The sequence below is a fragment of the Dama dama genome, chromosome 3 (genome assembly GCF_033118175.1).
Source record: "Dama dama isolate Ldn47 chromosome 3, ASM3311817v1, whole genome shotgun sequence".
NCBI classification, from domain to species: domain Eukaryota; kingdom Metazoa; phylum Chordata; class Mammalia; order Artiodactyla; family Cervidae; genus Dama; species Dama dama.
Genome location: NC_083683.1, coordinates 29555745 through 29572256, shown reverse-complemented (window position 1 = coordinate 29572256; position 16512 = coordinate 29555745). Strand labels below are relative to the sequence as shown.

Here is a 16512-nt window from a genome sequence, read left to right as displayed (position 1 = left end):
GCTTGGATTATACGGACCTTTGTTGGCAAAGTGATGTCACTACTTTTTAATATGCTGTCTAGGTTTGTCATAGCTTTCCTACCAACCAGCAAGTGTCTTTTAATTTGTGGCTGCAGTTGTCTGCAGAGATTTTGGAGCCCAAGAAAATAAAATGTGTCACTGATTCCACTTTTTTCCTCTTCTATTTGCCATGAAGTAATGAGATTGGATTGGCACAGCACAAAAATAGACAATACTTTATAAAAACTAGAAATGGAGTATAACATCTAAAAATTATTAATCGCTATGTTGCATACCTGTAGCATATAATATATAAATCAACTATACTTCAATTAAAAAAAAATAAAACCACGTATTTAAAAATACATTCAATTTAGCTCTTAGCCACCTTGGAAAAATGAAACCACATGACTCATGCAAAGACTTTGGAATAACTATGCATGTTAAAGAGGGTAATAATAATAATAATAATAATTATGTACAGTAGCTAGAAACACAAATTAAAGAACAATCAGATTTATGTGGTATAGAAAGCCTTTTGTATAACTCTAGGCATTTATACCCATAGATACAATCACTGTTTCTACCCTACAAAACACTTTTTTTCCCCTATAAAATCACTGTTATAAAGATGGTTAAGCTTCCATTTGTCTCCCTCTAGGACATTTAAAAACCACAACTATTGCTTTTACATTATGCATTATGTGCCAGGAATTAAGTACTTTACAAGGAGAACTGCAACCATCTGCACTAATCTGACAGAGCTATGGAATCTAAGAACTGAGACCACCTGTGTCAACAGGATTTATTTGTGACAAGAAAACTTTGCCCAAGGAAGATAAGACCTTAAACCAATAAATAACTTCATTGTTTGTTTCAGGAAATTCCCATATGTTAATTTATCTCAGATAAACAATCTGTTCACCTTGGCAAAGAGTTAACTTATCAAGAAACAGTTTACTTATCATCAAGACATGCTTTGAGAACCTCACCCTGCTATAGATACTAACCATAAAACTTGTATCAGGTCAGGAACTTTCCCAAATCCCTGTCTGTTCTCCACCTTAAAAAAGCTACCTTAAACTACTTGAGCCCAGACTTTCAAATCCTACAAATATCCCTCCCCCTGACTTCCCCTTCAGAGACTGTCCAGGAGGAGCTTCCTCTTACTGCAGAGAATTCTAATAAACTTAGTTTTGCTTGATAAACAGGGTGCCTGGAGATGTTTTGGGGGAGTTCAGTGACACATGCTTATTCCTTTAACCCTCATAACATACTTGGAGCAAATTCTTTTCCTACATTATTTCTGCAGATGAGAGAATTGAAGTACACCAAATAGTTAAAGTGACTTAAGCAAGGACACAACTTAATTTACATGAATCCAAACTATGGTACTGATATTACAGATTCCCTCTTGCCTCCATATGTATTGATCTAAAGATGCACTAAAGAATCCTATGCCCTGATCCTCTCAGCTGTGTCCAGTAATTACAGTATTAATCACTGTAATCAGTAATTTTGTCTTCCTCGCTGAACTCTTTGAGGACAGAGACATTTCTTGTTTGTCTCCATACTGCCAGTGCCTATATATATCTGACACATGGTAGGCATTCAGTTATGCATGCATGCACGCTCAGTCATGCCCAACTCTTTGAGATACCATGGACTGTAGCCCACCAGACTCCTCTGTCCACGGGATTTCCCAGGCAAGAATGCGGGAGTGGGGTCACCATTTCCTCCTTCAGGGAATCTTCCTGACCCAGGGATTGAACCCATGTCTCCTGCATTGGCACGTGGATTCTTTACCACTGAGACATCTGGGAAGACAGGCATTCAATAAATGTTAATAAAGTGAATATTAAATAAAGCCCTACTTTACAAATGAGGCTCTGAGATATTAAAAAAGTCTTGCTTTAACTCTCCCAGAAAGTAACTGTCAGAACTGGTGCTCTTGCCAATGCACCATTCTTTAGTTCAACTTGTAAATGAGCTCTCAAATGGCAGCTTTTATGAGATGAGGGTCTACATACAGTTCAGTGGGGATTCATGTGTATAAAGTCCTTTTGAAATATTATATTTCTTTTCTTTTTGCTGACATCTTATCTCAGTGTGACCGTATAACTATCTCATGCTGATTTGATGCTGATATCTCTCTAATTACTAAAAAATGGGAGGTGTTCATTGGTTAATGCAATTTATGACAATGTTTTAAAATACTGGGAAGTTACTACAGTTTCTTTAGTATTAAAACATTTGTAATACTAAACAGATTTACCCATATAAGGTTCTTCTTTCTTTATTATAGGAGGAATGAATGTTATATAAATATTTGGACTTTAGAAAAAAGTTTAACATTTTACATAGAAATAAAATTATGAAAGGAAAGAAAATAGCCTGGAAAGGTTATCTGCTCCTGAGAAAGCTACTCATATAAGAAACAACATGAGGAAAGAGAATAAAAAAGCAACCTACAGACACACATCAGTCAGATGCAAATGTGCAAACCCTGTTTAGATTCTGAACGAACCAACTGATGTATTAATATATAAAGATATTGTGAGCCAATCACAGAAATGTGAGTGAGGACAAGTAATAGATTACTATGGAAAAAAAGTCCTTAACTTAGAAATAGACACTAAAGTATTTCGGTAAAATAACAAGTTGCCTGAGATCTGCTTTAAAATTCTCCATGGAAGGTGGGTACGTGTGACAAGTGTGTATGTGTGCATGCTCATGTGTGTCCTGATGAAACAAGATAAGTAAATGCTTGCAATTATTGAAGTTTGTGATGAGTACATGGGGATTTATTTTAATCTATTTTCCACTTCTGTACATGTTCAAAACTCTCACCATAAAGAGCTTAAAAATGGCTAATTTTCCCAGTATCTTACTCAGTATACAAATCACCTGATCATTCATATACATTGTTGGTGCTGTTCAGTCAGTCTTGTCGGACCCTTTGCGATCCCATGGACTGTAGCTTACCAGGCTTTCCTGTCCTTCACCATCTCCTGGAGCTTACTCAAACTCATGTCCATCTGAAGACGGTGATGCCATCCAACCATCTCGTCCTCTGTCATCTCCTTTTCCTCCTGCCTTCAATCTTTCGCAGCATCAGGGTCTTTTCTAATATATACTGGTTACATCTGGGTCTTTTCACATATATACATATATATGTATATGTAATATGTATATGCATATATGTATATATACATATACACAAGTACATGTGTATACACATATATACATATATATATAGATAGATAGATAGTATATATACACACATATATACTACACCGGGGTCTTTTCACATTTATTTCCCAGCATCAGGATCTTTTCACACATATACTAGCTACAAACTCAGTATCACAACCCAAAGCAAAAAATTATTCTCACCTGTGGATAGACTCTAAAATTTAAGAAAGCAGTTACTCTTTCTCCTGGAAAAATTTTGTGCAGTCTCTAGCTGAGAATCAAGGAAACTTTTTTCCCCCCTACCTGTCCACTTCTGTGCCAATCAGAAACCTCAAGTCTTCTGCTAATGAAAGGACTCTGCCCCACTCCGGGCAGAGTACTGGTCTCCCAGTCACTCCTGCTTTTCCTAGTTTGACTTTTTACACAGCACCAGATGAGTCATTAAGTGCCAACTCATCCTTTATTCTGGTAAGATGCAAAGCCCCAAGAATCCTTAAAGTGAGTACAGAACAGACTTCTGGACTCTGTGGGAGAAGGCGAGGGTGGGATGATTTGACAGAATAGCATAGAAACATTTATATCACCATTTGTAAAACAGATGACCAGTGCAAGTTCAATGCATGAAGAGGGCATCCAAAGCTGATGCTCTAGGACAACCCAGAGGCATGGGGTGGGGAGGAAGGGGGGTGGGTGGGGCTCAGGATGGGGGGATACATATACACCTGTGGCTGATTCATGTCAGTGTACGCTAAGAGTCAGCACAATGATGTTCAGTAATTAGCCTCCAATTAATTAGTTAAAAAAAAGAATCCGTAAGGTGAATATATCAATTATAAGACGCATATTCCTTTAAGGACACAGAATATTTCCTCATGTAATTTAGATTAAAACAGTATAAAATATTCTTTATATTAAGGACTTTTTATATCTGGCCTGTTTCCTGGGTATTTATTTAAGCATGACTTTTTCCATCCTGATAGCATGAAAAATCCTTCCAAAATGTGAAAGAAAATGCTAATAATCTTCAGGACCAACTAGTTTTACTGTAAGTATAACTATACCTTTCATATGTTAAGTCAGTAAAACGTCAAAATGTGATATGCAGCAAATAGCAAAAGTCTAATATTGAACAGGAAACAAGGCCCAGATTATAATGTCCTAGGGATGTACTAATTCAGAAATGTAGGTCAATCCTTTTCTAATATTTTCATGAGTTTTAATTTTTTTAAGTTAATGTATGCTTGGCAATGGAAAATGGATTAAGGCATTCTGCTGTTAGCTATTATTTTATTGCCTATTTAGGACATATAACAATGTTGTTCAAATATTTACATAACATTGTACTAATGTCTAGAAAAACAAAATTAGCAAAAGATGCCACAAACAAATATAGCTAATACCTTGCTTCAATTGAAATCATTGCTGCTTCTTCAGGGCAATAATGGCATAACATCTGGGAGATTTCACAGGATCAAACAACCTCACAAGTGCAGACCACACGATATCATCCTGTAAATTGATAAGTGATTTAAACAGACAACTGTTTGTTGAAGATACAAATGAGAGATGTTAGACTATATACCAGAAGATGAGAGCTACATAAAAAACAAACTATGGAAAAGAAAATTATTCTTTGTTGAAGAAAATTAACACTTAGAATTTCACCTCAGGAATTTACATTGAGGAAATAATTAAAGATGTAGGCAGAGAGTGAAACACCAGCCTACTCCCTGCTACAACTGTGAAAAACTGAAAGAGGCTAGAAACAATTGGGTATTACTCAAATAAATCATATGATGAAAGATCATTCAGCTTCTGTAGTGCATTTAATGAGACAGAAAAAAATCTAAATAAAACAAATGAAACAAATTAGATGAGAAGCTGTATTTATGATTTGATTCAATTTTTAATTACAGTAGAAATAATGTGCTCATACATACACAGGCAACATACATATATCAAAAGCTCTAGAAAACATAATAATTTAAGAGCTAATGCTGAAGGGTGAGATTACAGTTACTTTCAACTTTCTTTTAACATTTTCTAACATTAAGTGTGTATTACTTTTATAACAGTAATATTACTGAAAATAATCCTACTGAACAACTGTAGGATTTCTATCACTTCACTACCAGTTAAACTCGGTACATACTGTTATGCCTACCTATTTTATTTAGGTCACTGGAAATTGTTTTGAAAAGGAAAACGATGAGTACCTAGCAAAATAAGCCTGATTCTGTGAACTACCAAGGTGAAAAGCAAAAGTTTTCAGTGATTTTGAATTAGTAGCTTAGCAAAGTATCCAATTATCCAAATATTTAAAAACTGCCTTTCTCCATAAAAATATCATTTATTAAAACCCACTTGTTCCAAGTAGCTTGCTGGAAAGAAGTAAAGCTCTTCATATGATAAAAGAAATATTAAATTAAAGCGCTTATAGCAAAAACATAAGGCTGAATCTACAAATGGGATTAAACAGCTCAAAAACATAATTTGATTACAGCTTAGACTAGAAGCTGAAAAACACACTTTCCCCAAAGATAAACCAAAAAATCATTTTTCTAGTCATTCAACATAGATAAAACAAGTAAGACTGAGGAAACAGAAGCAATGATTAGAAAGAAATTTCAGTACTGCGGAGTACATATGTCCCCAAATTCAAAAATGAATTAAAAGCTGATTCTTACAAAGTGAAACATAAATGATATCCTTTAGGCTGTATTCCTAGCTATCCAGTATGTCACATATGGTGGTCTGTCTGCATTGTCTACTGTATAGTAACTGCCGTACAATTAAAAGAATGTACACTCTATTACAGCACCTTTTGGGGAAACATCAGTTGTACATCAATCTGCTTTTGTTTCAAAAGAGATGGAAAGAATATTTAAACTTGGAAAATATAATGAGAAAAATTATCTTGCTAGTTATGTGAAAGAAAGTTATCATAGTTATAAGCAGATAGATATGACTGGATTTAATAAAGATACTTGTATGCATTGAAAATTAACATAGTTTACCTGCTCTTTCAGGTAGCAAAGTCGATCCAGAAGAATCAAGGTCTCTATGCAAGGAGCTAGAACAACTTTCAACTAAAAGAAAGAATAAGATAGCACAGTGGTACTTTAAAACAAACAAAAATACTAACTTAACACTTACATTTAAGAAAATACATCTACAGAAACTTGCATAAGGCCAAATCTCCAATATCCATTGTACATCTTCAGAAAATAAATACTTCAGAGATCAAAAGTTCTTCTTTTAATAGTTAAAGGCAAAGAATATCCTTTGAGTGACTTTGGGATGGAATCCAAAAGCAATCATACACATGTGATAGAAAGCTTTTAAAGGGGTACTAAGAATGAAATTCATTAAAAGGAATGCTTGTGAAATAATTGCATGGAGACCAATATGTGTTCAAAGAACTCTAAAACTTCTTTCCACGCATTTCTAATACACTTTAAGAGAAATCTGCCATGTGTTCTCTTTATTACAGTCCTGACACCTAATATAGTTCTAAAATAGGAAATGATCCAAAACAGTTTTTCTACATTAAGAGAAAAACAATGTAGATTGGTTGGCCTCATAAAAAAAATTTAATAGGATCCCACTCAAGTCTAGCAACATATTCAATTTAATATGTTTAATTCTGAAACTTACCATATTAAAAGCCTCCAATTCATTCATTCTAGGTTTATACTTCTCGTAGTAGTCCATTATAATTTTTTCTGGCAGCTTCAAGATAAAACAACAATAATAATAAATTTAGTAACAGTTAAAAATATGTTTTTTTCCTAAATAGATGTACCCTAAAGTAAAACAAACATAATAATTCAAAGCAATCTTAGGTGTCTGAAGAGCTCCAAGGATGTTCATGAAGCAAGTCAATTTAACTAAATTCTTTCATTTAAATCTTCTGCATCAATATAGGTTATCTAGTATATCATAAGTAAAATCAACAATAAGATCCTATTAACTTTGATTTCAACAAGTAGTAATGAAATATTTACCTTCACTTGTTTCTATGTTTGGGGTACACAGTAGGTAGGAGCTCAATAAACAGTTTTCAAATAAAATTAAAATTTAAACAATATATCTAAAAAAATATATATCATAGAGAATAACGAAAAGGCAAAAGGAATACAGTAAAGACATGTTCAGATTAAACCATAATTTCTTCTAACAACACTTAACCAATCCATCAACAAGCACTGCTTTCTGTTTTTTCTCTAAAACATGACACCCATAGTACACTGAATCCTTGTGGTTAGTAGGCCACTTTGTAGATAATTTATTAATACATGTTCTGTTCTCACCAGTTGAGCTTTATTTCTACTGCATTAAGTGTATCTGTTCCTAAACTTTTTTATTACAGTGATTTTATAATGACAAGATATAAATATTAAAAATCAATAAAATATAGATGCAAAAGGAAAAATTTCTTTATATGTTGAAAGCCTTTGTGAAAGGTTTGATAAAGGAAAGTCACCAGAAGAAACTGCTGTCAAATTATATATGATCAAGGGGCTTCCCAGGTGTCACTAGTGGTAAAGAAACCTGCCAGCCAATGCAGGGGTCATAAGACAAGCAGGTTCGATCCCCGGAGGAGGGCATCACAACCCACTCCAGTATTCTTGCTTGGAGAATACCATGGGCGGAGGAGCCTGGTGGATTAGGTCCATAGGGTTGCAAAGAGTCAGACACGACTGAAGCGGCTTAGCATGTATGCATGCATATATGGTCAAGACAAATGACAGACTGAAAAAAAAGGGTCTAAAATCTGAAAGTATTTATATTCAGATCTCCTTGCAAATGTATAAATATTTTTTCAAAGACCCTATTCTTTCTCTATTACATGAAATTTCTTTTGAATTAAAAAAAAAACAAAACAAAAGGGTAACTAACAGTGAAAAGTTAGGTTTTGTTTTATCTCATCCAATTTCTAGTGTGGCCTTCCAGAAAATATTAATATCTCCCCTTTGGTACAGAACCCAAGAAGATTATGGTTTTCTCTCCAGCCCTTTTTTCACTCATCTTTGAATTGAATGAGTACCTCCTGAATCAAATTTTTACAGTAGAGTATATTGGACTAAGTCTAGGCCTGAACTTCAAGCCAGCAAAACTCACCTCAAAAAAGTGTGAATGTGTCTGAATTACAGCCTTCAGTCTTTACTTCTGTCCTGCACTGTGAGATTAGCAGTTACAGAACAACTCAGAACTCACAACCTTTTTTTCAGTCCTGCCTCAGTAGCATACTGCTTCCTACAAACACGGTTTTTCAGTGTGATTCCTTGGGCTCTACAATATTCTCTGTGTCTCCTTTATGTCAAGTTGAGAAGTACCACCCTGGTCATAAACTGGTTTTGTTTCAAACTAGGAATTGTTGATTTTGCCCCTCAGGATATGCTGCTTTAAAGAACTGTATTGTTGGTTGTGCTGGTGATCTGCACACCTAGGCAATTTCTCTTGACATCACTCTGTATCCCTCTTTACCTTCACTGAACTTCATAATACACATGGTTTGAGATTTAACAGGCTTTTTGATTTTGTCAAAAAGGACTCCGTATTTCTGTTTCTCTTTCCGTTTGTTGCTTTGGTGTGATTTTGAAGAGAAAAGATGAGACTATCATCTTTACTTTCCTATTAAAAAAAAATGGACGTCTTTTGCCTTACTTTAAATAATCCAAAGCTGGATACTATAAATTATGCATTATAGATATTTGATGGACAGAAGTTAAGGTAGAAATCCAACTAGAGAAACTATATGCAAAGCTGTGTGCAAAAAAACAAAATAAATGGCCTTATTCTTATACCAAATGCTTGGTAGATACAATTATATTAATGTTTCTAAGTGAAAAATTCAGTGTTTAAGATTTGATTTCATGCTTTAATCAACTTTTCCAACTATCAGTCTCATAAGATTAAATCAGAGAATCTACAGAAATTTTATGAAGACACTATTTAGTTCTAGGATGAATCTGTAACATACACATATGCATGGTCTCATTTTACTGATGACATTACTGTAGTTAAACCCAGTAAGAGCCAAGATAGGGCAAACACTCTAGCATCATAATTGGGGAGGTGCTTGGTGTAGGCAAGAACATCCATGGAAACTTACAAGCTGAAGTGCGCATTGAATGCCAGCTGGGAGCTTTGGTCATGAATTCCATTGCTCCTTGTGGCCCGTCTCTGGGATTCCAGAAAAGGGATTAGTATTAGCTAAGGTGTATAATGGGGCCCTAGCTCAGTGGTCTGTGGTTTAGGTTTAGGGAGATACCCAGTCCTAAAGAGAAACTAGGTGAGAGACAGCAAATGAGAGGTCACATCGAGGGGCTTTATGTTTTTTCCCTTACTTTTCTTACAATTTTTTTTTTTTTTTTTTTGGCATTTTAAACTGCAATAGTCCTGTTGGTTTTGACAGACTTGCCGAGTTTTTGATGACCTTGACATTACTCAGGAGCCCTAGTCAAGCATTGTGTATGATGTTCCATCACTGGGAACAGTGTTCCTCATAATTAGACTGGGGCTATAGATTTTGAGAGGGAGACTACAGATGTAAAGTATCATATTCCTCATATCACATCCAGGACATTTACTATCAGTATGATCTGTCACTGTTGATATGGATCTTGAGTACTTGGCTGACGTTGTTATTCAGTTGCTATGTCATGTCCGACTCTTTGTGACCCCATGACCTGCAGCTCGCCAGGCTTCCCTGTCCTTCACCATCTCCCAGAGTTTGCTCGAACTCACGTCCACTGAGTTGGTGATGCCATCCAACCATCTCATCCTCTGTTGTCCCCTTCTCCCCTTGCCTTGGCTGATTTGTCTCTTTTCCTACATTATTTATGAAAATTGTCTTTTTATAGATCTATATATATGAGGGCCCTGATAAGCAAAGGTGGTCCATATTTCAACTCCATGGGGAATGGGCCAGATGAATGGATAAGATGTACACAATTGTTCAGAGATCCTCCCCACACACTACCTGATCAGAAAACAGGTTAGCAACTGACCTTTTCATCAGTAGATGGTAGGACTGAGGCTGCTGATACACCCTTGGCTAGAAATCAAGGTGGGTGGACGTGGTACCACGTTGAGAATGCAAAGGAAAACTTCAGTTAAAAGTGCTACTCCATGGAACACATGAATGATATGAAAACGAAAGTCTTTACTGACTTTCTGACTTACTTACTGACTGAGAAAGTTGTGATCTGGATAGAAGATAAAACCAACAACATTCCCTTAAGCCAAAGTCTAATCCAGAGCAAGACCATAACTTTCTTCAATTCTATGAAGGTTGAGGAAGCTGCAGAAGAAAGTCTGAAGCTAGCAGAGGCAGATTCATGAGGTTTAAGGAGAGAAGCCATTTCTATAACGTAAAAGAGCAACATGAAGCAACAAGTACTGATGTAGAAACTACAGTAAGTTATCCATAAGATCTAGCTAAGATAATTACACCAAACAACAGATTTTCAGTATAAATCAAACATCCTTCTACTAGAAGAAGATGCCATCTAGCAATTTTGTAGCTGAAGAGGAGAATTCAATGCCTGGCTTTAAAGCTTCAAAGGGCAGGCTGAAATCTCTTGTCAGACAGGGGCTAATATAGCTGGGGACTTTGAAGCCAACCTCATTTACCATTTCCAAAATCCTAGGGTCCTCAAGAGTTATGCTAAGTCTACTCCGCTTGTGCTCTCTAAGTGGAACAACAGAGTCTAGATGTTAGCACATCTGTTGACAACATGGTTCACTGAATATTTTAAGACTATTGTTGAGATCTACTGCTCAGAAAAAAAAAAAAAACAAAAAAACTCTTTTCAAAATATTACTACTCACTGACAAAGCACCTGGTCATTCAAGAGCTCTCATGGAGATGCACAACAAGACTAGAATGTTACTTTCATGGCTGCTAATACAACATCCATTCTGCACCCCAAAGATCAAGCAGTAATTTTGACTTTCAAGTCTTATTATTTAAGAAATACATTTTGTAAGGGTATAGCTGCCATAAATAGTGATTCATCTGATGGATCTGGGCAAAGTAAATTGAAAACATTCTGGAAAGTATTCACTATTCTAGATGTAAGAACATTGATGATTCATGGAAGCATGCCAAAATAACAACAGTAACAAGAGCCTGGAGGAAGCTGATTCCAACTCTCATAGATGGTTTTGATGCGTTCAAACTTGAGCAGAGGAAGTAACTGCAGATGTGGTAGAAATAGCAAGAGAACAAGAATTAGAAGTGGAGCTTAAAGATGTGACTGAATTGCTGTACCCTTATGATAAAGCTTTCACAGATAAGGAGTTGTTTCTTATGCATGAGCAAAGAAGTGCTTTCCTGAGATGGGATTTATTCCTGGTGAAGATGCTGTGATGATTGCTGAAATGACAACAAAGGATTTATAATATTACACAAATTTAGTTGATAAAGCAAAATTTGAGACATTTGACTCCAATTTTGAAAGCTACTCTGTGGGTAAAATGCTAGCAAAAAGCACTGCATGCTTAGAGAAATCGTTCGTGAAAGGAAGAGTCAGCCAGCTTTACTGTTGTCTTATTTTAAGAAACTGCCACAGCCACCCCAACCTTCAGCAACCATCACCGCCATCAGTCAGCAGCCATCAGCTCTGAGGCAAGACTCTCCACCAGGAGAAAGATTATGACTGGCTGAAGCCTCAGATGATGATTAGTAGTTTTCAGCAATAAAATATTTTCGAGTAAGGCATGTACGTTGCTTTTTAAACACAATGCTATTGCATACATAACAGCCTACAGTATGGTGTAAACATAACTTCTATATGCACTTGGAAACCAAACACTTCATGTGACGTGGTTTATTGAAATACTCACTTTATTGCAGTGCTTTGGAACAGAGCCCACAATCTGAGGTATCCCTGTGTTGTTATGTGTGCATGCTTAGTCGCTCACTGTGTCTGACTCTTTTTGACCCCAAGGACTGTAGCCTGCCAGGCTCCTCTGCCGATGGAATCCTTCAGGAAAGAATACTAGAGTGGGTCGTCATTCCCTTCTCCAGGGGATCTTCCAGACCCAGGAACAGAACCCAGGCCTCCTGCATTGTAGGCAGATTCTTTACTGTCTGAGCCAGCAGAGAAGCCCTGTGTTATTATAGTGGTTGCAAAAAGCAGCAGGAAATATTTATGGGAATAATGAATATGTCATCACCAAAGATGACAGGCTACCTATATATTTAAATTGTATCAGTAATTTACTGTTTCTTTAGGGTCAGAGGACCTCATTTACTGTAGATCATTTATAAGTAGTCAGTCCTCAGTATCCACAGATGTAGAACCCACAGATACTCCACCATTTTATATAAGGGACTTGAGCACCCTTGGTATTTTGTTATCTGTGGGGGGTTCTGGAACCAATTCCCCAAGGATACCGAGGGGCCACTGAATATCACTACATGAAAGTTTATGAGCATCATGTACCTGAGGTTGTCTTCCCACTTGTATTTAAACCACTTAGTCATTATGACTACTACTGATTCATCTCTGATCTAATGTCCACAGGTGAGTTTATCTGGTCTCTCCACATCGCCTGGTCCTTTGGCCTCATCTCTCACCACTGCCTCCTCCACTTGCTTTATGCTTCAACTGTGCTGAGTCCAGAATCATGTTTCTTACATCTCTGTGGTTTTGCACAAGCTATGCTCCCCACCACACACATCTGAAATGAGTTCCTTGCTCACTACCTGCCCATCTTGTTTGCTTAATGCATTCTTACACATCCTTCAAGACCAAGCTAATGCATCAATATCCTCAGTAAAATCTCCTAAGGCAGCGTGAGTCACTCTAGGCATACATACTTTATATATGTATCTATTACTGTAAGTTCATGCTATAATTACTTGTTTTCTTTTCTCATAGGTCAGGTCTTAATTATCTTTGTAGCTCCAGAGTTTCCATGGTTCTTGGCACATTGGAGATTCTTCAAAGTAAATATTTGCTGATGAATAACTAAATGATTGTAGTCTCAAAAGTTTTGCTTTTGCCCTCCTGTTCTGGAGAAATATTTAAGGACAATTTTCTGAATTATCCTCTGCCAACTTCCACTAAGGTTCTAAATGTTTAGTGATTTTCAACTTAGTCCGTTCAAGAGCACACATCGACCCCATTAAATCACCACTTTTATTGTCTATTTCATTCTCAATATCTGAGAGTAGCATTATTTGAATATTCATTATATGTATATGGGCTTCCTTGGTGGCTCAGACAGTAAAGAGTCTGCCTGCAATGCAGGAGACCTGGGTTCGATCCCCAGGTTGGGAAGATCCCTTGGAGAAGGAAATGGCAACCCACTTCAGTGTTCTTGCCTGGAGAATTTGATAGACAGAGGACCCTGGTGGTGGGCTACAGTCCATGGGGCTGCAGAGAGTTGGACATGACTCAGTGACTTTGACTTTTGCTTTTCTATTTGCACACAGAAAGTGAAAGTGAAAGAAAGTGAAGTCACTCAGTCGTGTCCGACTCTTTGTGACCCCATGGGATTGTAGCCCGCCAGGCTCCTCTGTCCATGGGATTTCCCAGGCGAGAATACTGGAGTGGGCTGCCATTTCCTTAACACACACACAAAAGCTCTAGAACATAAGTTCCTTTTATTTTCTTTTCTTATGGACAAATGATCCAGCTCATTCTTTCTCTAGCAAACAGTAGTTTCGTTGCTTTTAAAATCAGATGCTTTAAAAGTTTACGGATGTATGTGTGCTCTCATGCACGTGTGTGTGTGCATTACATGTATGTGGAAGCACAAAGAGAGAAAAGCAATACAAAACAAGAAAAAAAAAATGCTGTGGACCATGAAGATAATATGAAACCGTAAAGACAGTTTTGGAGGTTTTCTAAAATGTGGAGAGATACTAAAGTTTGGGACAGAACACAAAATTTGAAAATACCAAACTTTTTTTAAGGTCAAGGTAAAGTTAATCACTAGGATTTTGTTATTTTAGACATGTGTAAAGTTCTATAAAAATAATTTACAAAGAAGTAATTGTGCTTTACTAAATTATAAAGAATTTTACTATAAATTTCATTCTAAGAAGTCCATCTATTATAAACAGGATACTCGCTGATGTAAAGTAGCTCATGCTCCACACCATTTATTGTAGGCTTGGCTTTACGGTGAAATCAAAATATTCTTCTTAAACAGAACTATATCTTATACAGGATTGAAACAATATCACCATTAAGCGGTTAAAGCTATATAAAATTAAAGATCAAGGAGGAGATCATTTTGATAAAAAGTCTTCAAAAGATAAAAACAGAATCATTGCTTTTCCCCTCTTCCACACTGTTTCTTTGTATAAAGTGGCATTTTAAGATAATAGGGGGTTTACAATGAGAATGTTAATGGAATCGTTAAAATGACAAATGCTTGAAGACAGCAGATCTCAACCAAGGGTGAGTCTGCCCCTCAAGACATTTGTGCCGATGTCTGGAGATTTTTTTAAAAAAATTATTTTTGATTGCTACCATTAGGGTGCTATTGCTGACACCTAGTGGGCAGAGGCCAAGGATGTAAAACATCCTACAACATACAAGTTAGCTCTCACAACAGAGAGTTACCTGAATGTGGCGAGTTTGAGAAATCCTGCTCTCAGAGAAGACATCCAGTGCTGCGTGTCACAACGGACCACAGGACTCACGGATTAACATCTACTGCTGTATATGGGCCACTTATACATCCCGCACATGCTGTTCTCGTCTCCTTTGGAACCATGTTTTTGTCTGGGAATATTCTTTGTCTTTCCACAGGTTTACATGGTTTCTTGTGACTAAGAAAGTATCAGAGCATGCTAGGAGATGTTCTAGGCACTTTACCTAATTATGCAATTTTGACTATGAAGAGATGTGCTTTGAGAAATCAGGGACACATCAACAGCAATCACCACATTTTCAATTATATGTAAAATTTGTTAATAAATGATTAAAAATTTGATTAAAGATCTTCTAAATAATTTGACATATCTAACATTTAAAATTTAAGTGATTTTGATAATTTTTAGAATTAGAATCTCACATGAAAATTAATGTCATTTTTAAAATAAAACTATTCATCAATCTCTTCTTATCACGCATGTGGTCAAGACTTTCATTTTAGCACTGATACTTTATGATGTGAGAGAAAAACAATAGGATTTTGTATTAGATCACAAATGTAAGTTCAGCTTTAATAAGTTATCCTATTTCCAACTACTCTGGCCTGATAGACACAATTCTCTTAATTTCTCTCCCTTCACAATTAAAACAAAAAAATCCTCAAAACACATACTCATCTATTTGCTTCCTATCACCCCACTACCTTTTAAATACCTTATTATTTGTTATTTAAACACCTTATTATGTGTTCTTCCCCTTCCAGCTTGGGTTTCTTATCCCTTTTCTTTTCCTCACATATTTTATTCAACACATTTGTCTGTAAATGAGCTTAAACAGTTTTAAGAGAAAAATCAGCAAGTCCTATTATTACCTTTAACTAACTAAGAAAGACAGTCATTTAAGACTCATCTTTTTATGGTGATACTTTTACTTTAGTCTTTTTTCTTTTGTTTTTAATTGCACTTCTCAGCACAGTGGTCAGAGAAGGCAATGGCACCCCACTCTACTAGTCTTGCCTGGAAAATCCCATGGATGGAGGAGCCTGGTAGGCTGCAGTCCATGGGGACACGACTGAGTGACTTCACTTTCGCTTTTCACTTTCATGCATTGGAGAAGGAAATGGCAACCTGCTACAGTGTTCTTGCCTGGAGAATCCCAGGGATGGGGGAGCCTGGTGGGCTGCCGCCTATGGGGTCGCACAGAGTCGGACACGACTGAAGCGACTTAGCAGCAGCAGCAGCAGAGTGGTGGCTGACAGTGGAGATTCTGATGGAAGCTGAATCTGTGTCCAAGTTCCAGCTCTGCCCCTTTGACCAAGAGAAAATGACTTGCCTTTCTTTGAGGCTCTCTTTCTAGATCCTTACATTGGGAATAAGAAGTATCTGACATAAGAGTTTTAGTGAAGAGTAAATGAGATGATGTTTATGGCATAATAACTAACACATAGTAAGTCCTCAGTAAATGTGTGTTAGTCGCTCAGTCGTGTCTGACTCTTTGTGACCCCATGGACTCAAGCCTGCTAGGCTCCTCTGTCCATGGAATTCTCCAGGCAAGAATACTGGAGTGGGTTGCTATTGCCTTCTCCAGGGGATCTTCCTCTCCAGGGGATCAAACCCAGGTCTCCTGCATTGCAGGCAGATTCTTTACTGTTTGAACCACAAGGGAAGCTTAGTAAATATTATCTAGTAATAAT

General features: G+C 36.7%; 1 protein-coding gene across 4 annotated transcripts in view; it reads right to left on the bottom strand.

Moving 5' to 3' along the window:
* Nucleotides 1-16512, bottom strand: part of METTL25 (methyltransferase like 25) — a 121553-nt gene that overhangs the window by 23250 nt on the left and 81791 nt on the right. For 3 of the 4 annotated variants that reach the window (XM_061125298.1, XM_061125280.1, XM_061125289.1), the window contains exons 10-12: nt 6853-6927; nt 6213-6284; nt 4596-4704 (exon numbers count right to left, since the gene is read on the bottom strand). In XM_061125298.1, the coding sequence (XP_060981281.1) occupies nt 4612-4704; nt 6213-6284; nt 6853-6927 (240 nt within the window). In that variant the 3' untranslated portion in view covers nt 4596-4611. Of the gene's footprint in view, nt 1-6; nt 1818-4595; nt 4705-6212; nt 6285-6852; nt 6928-16512 lie in introns of those variants that run through there. The other variant, XM_061125306.1, reaches the window with a different exon arrangement.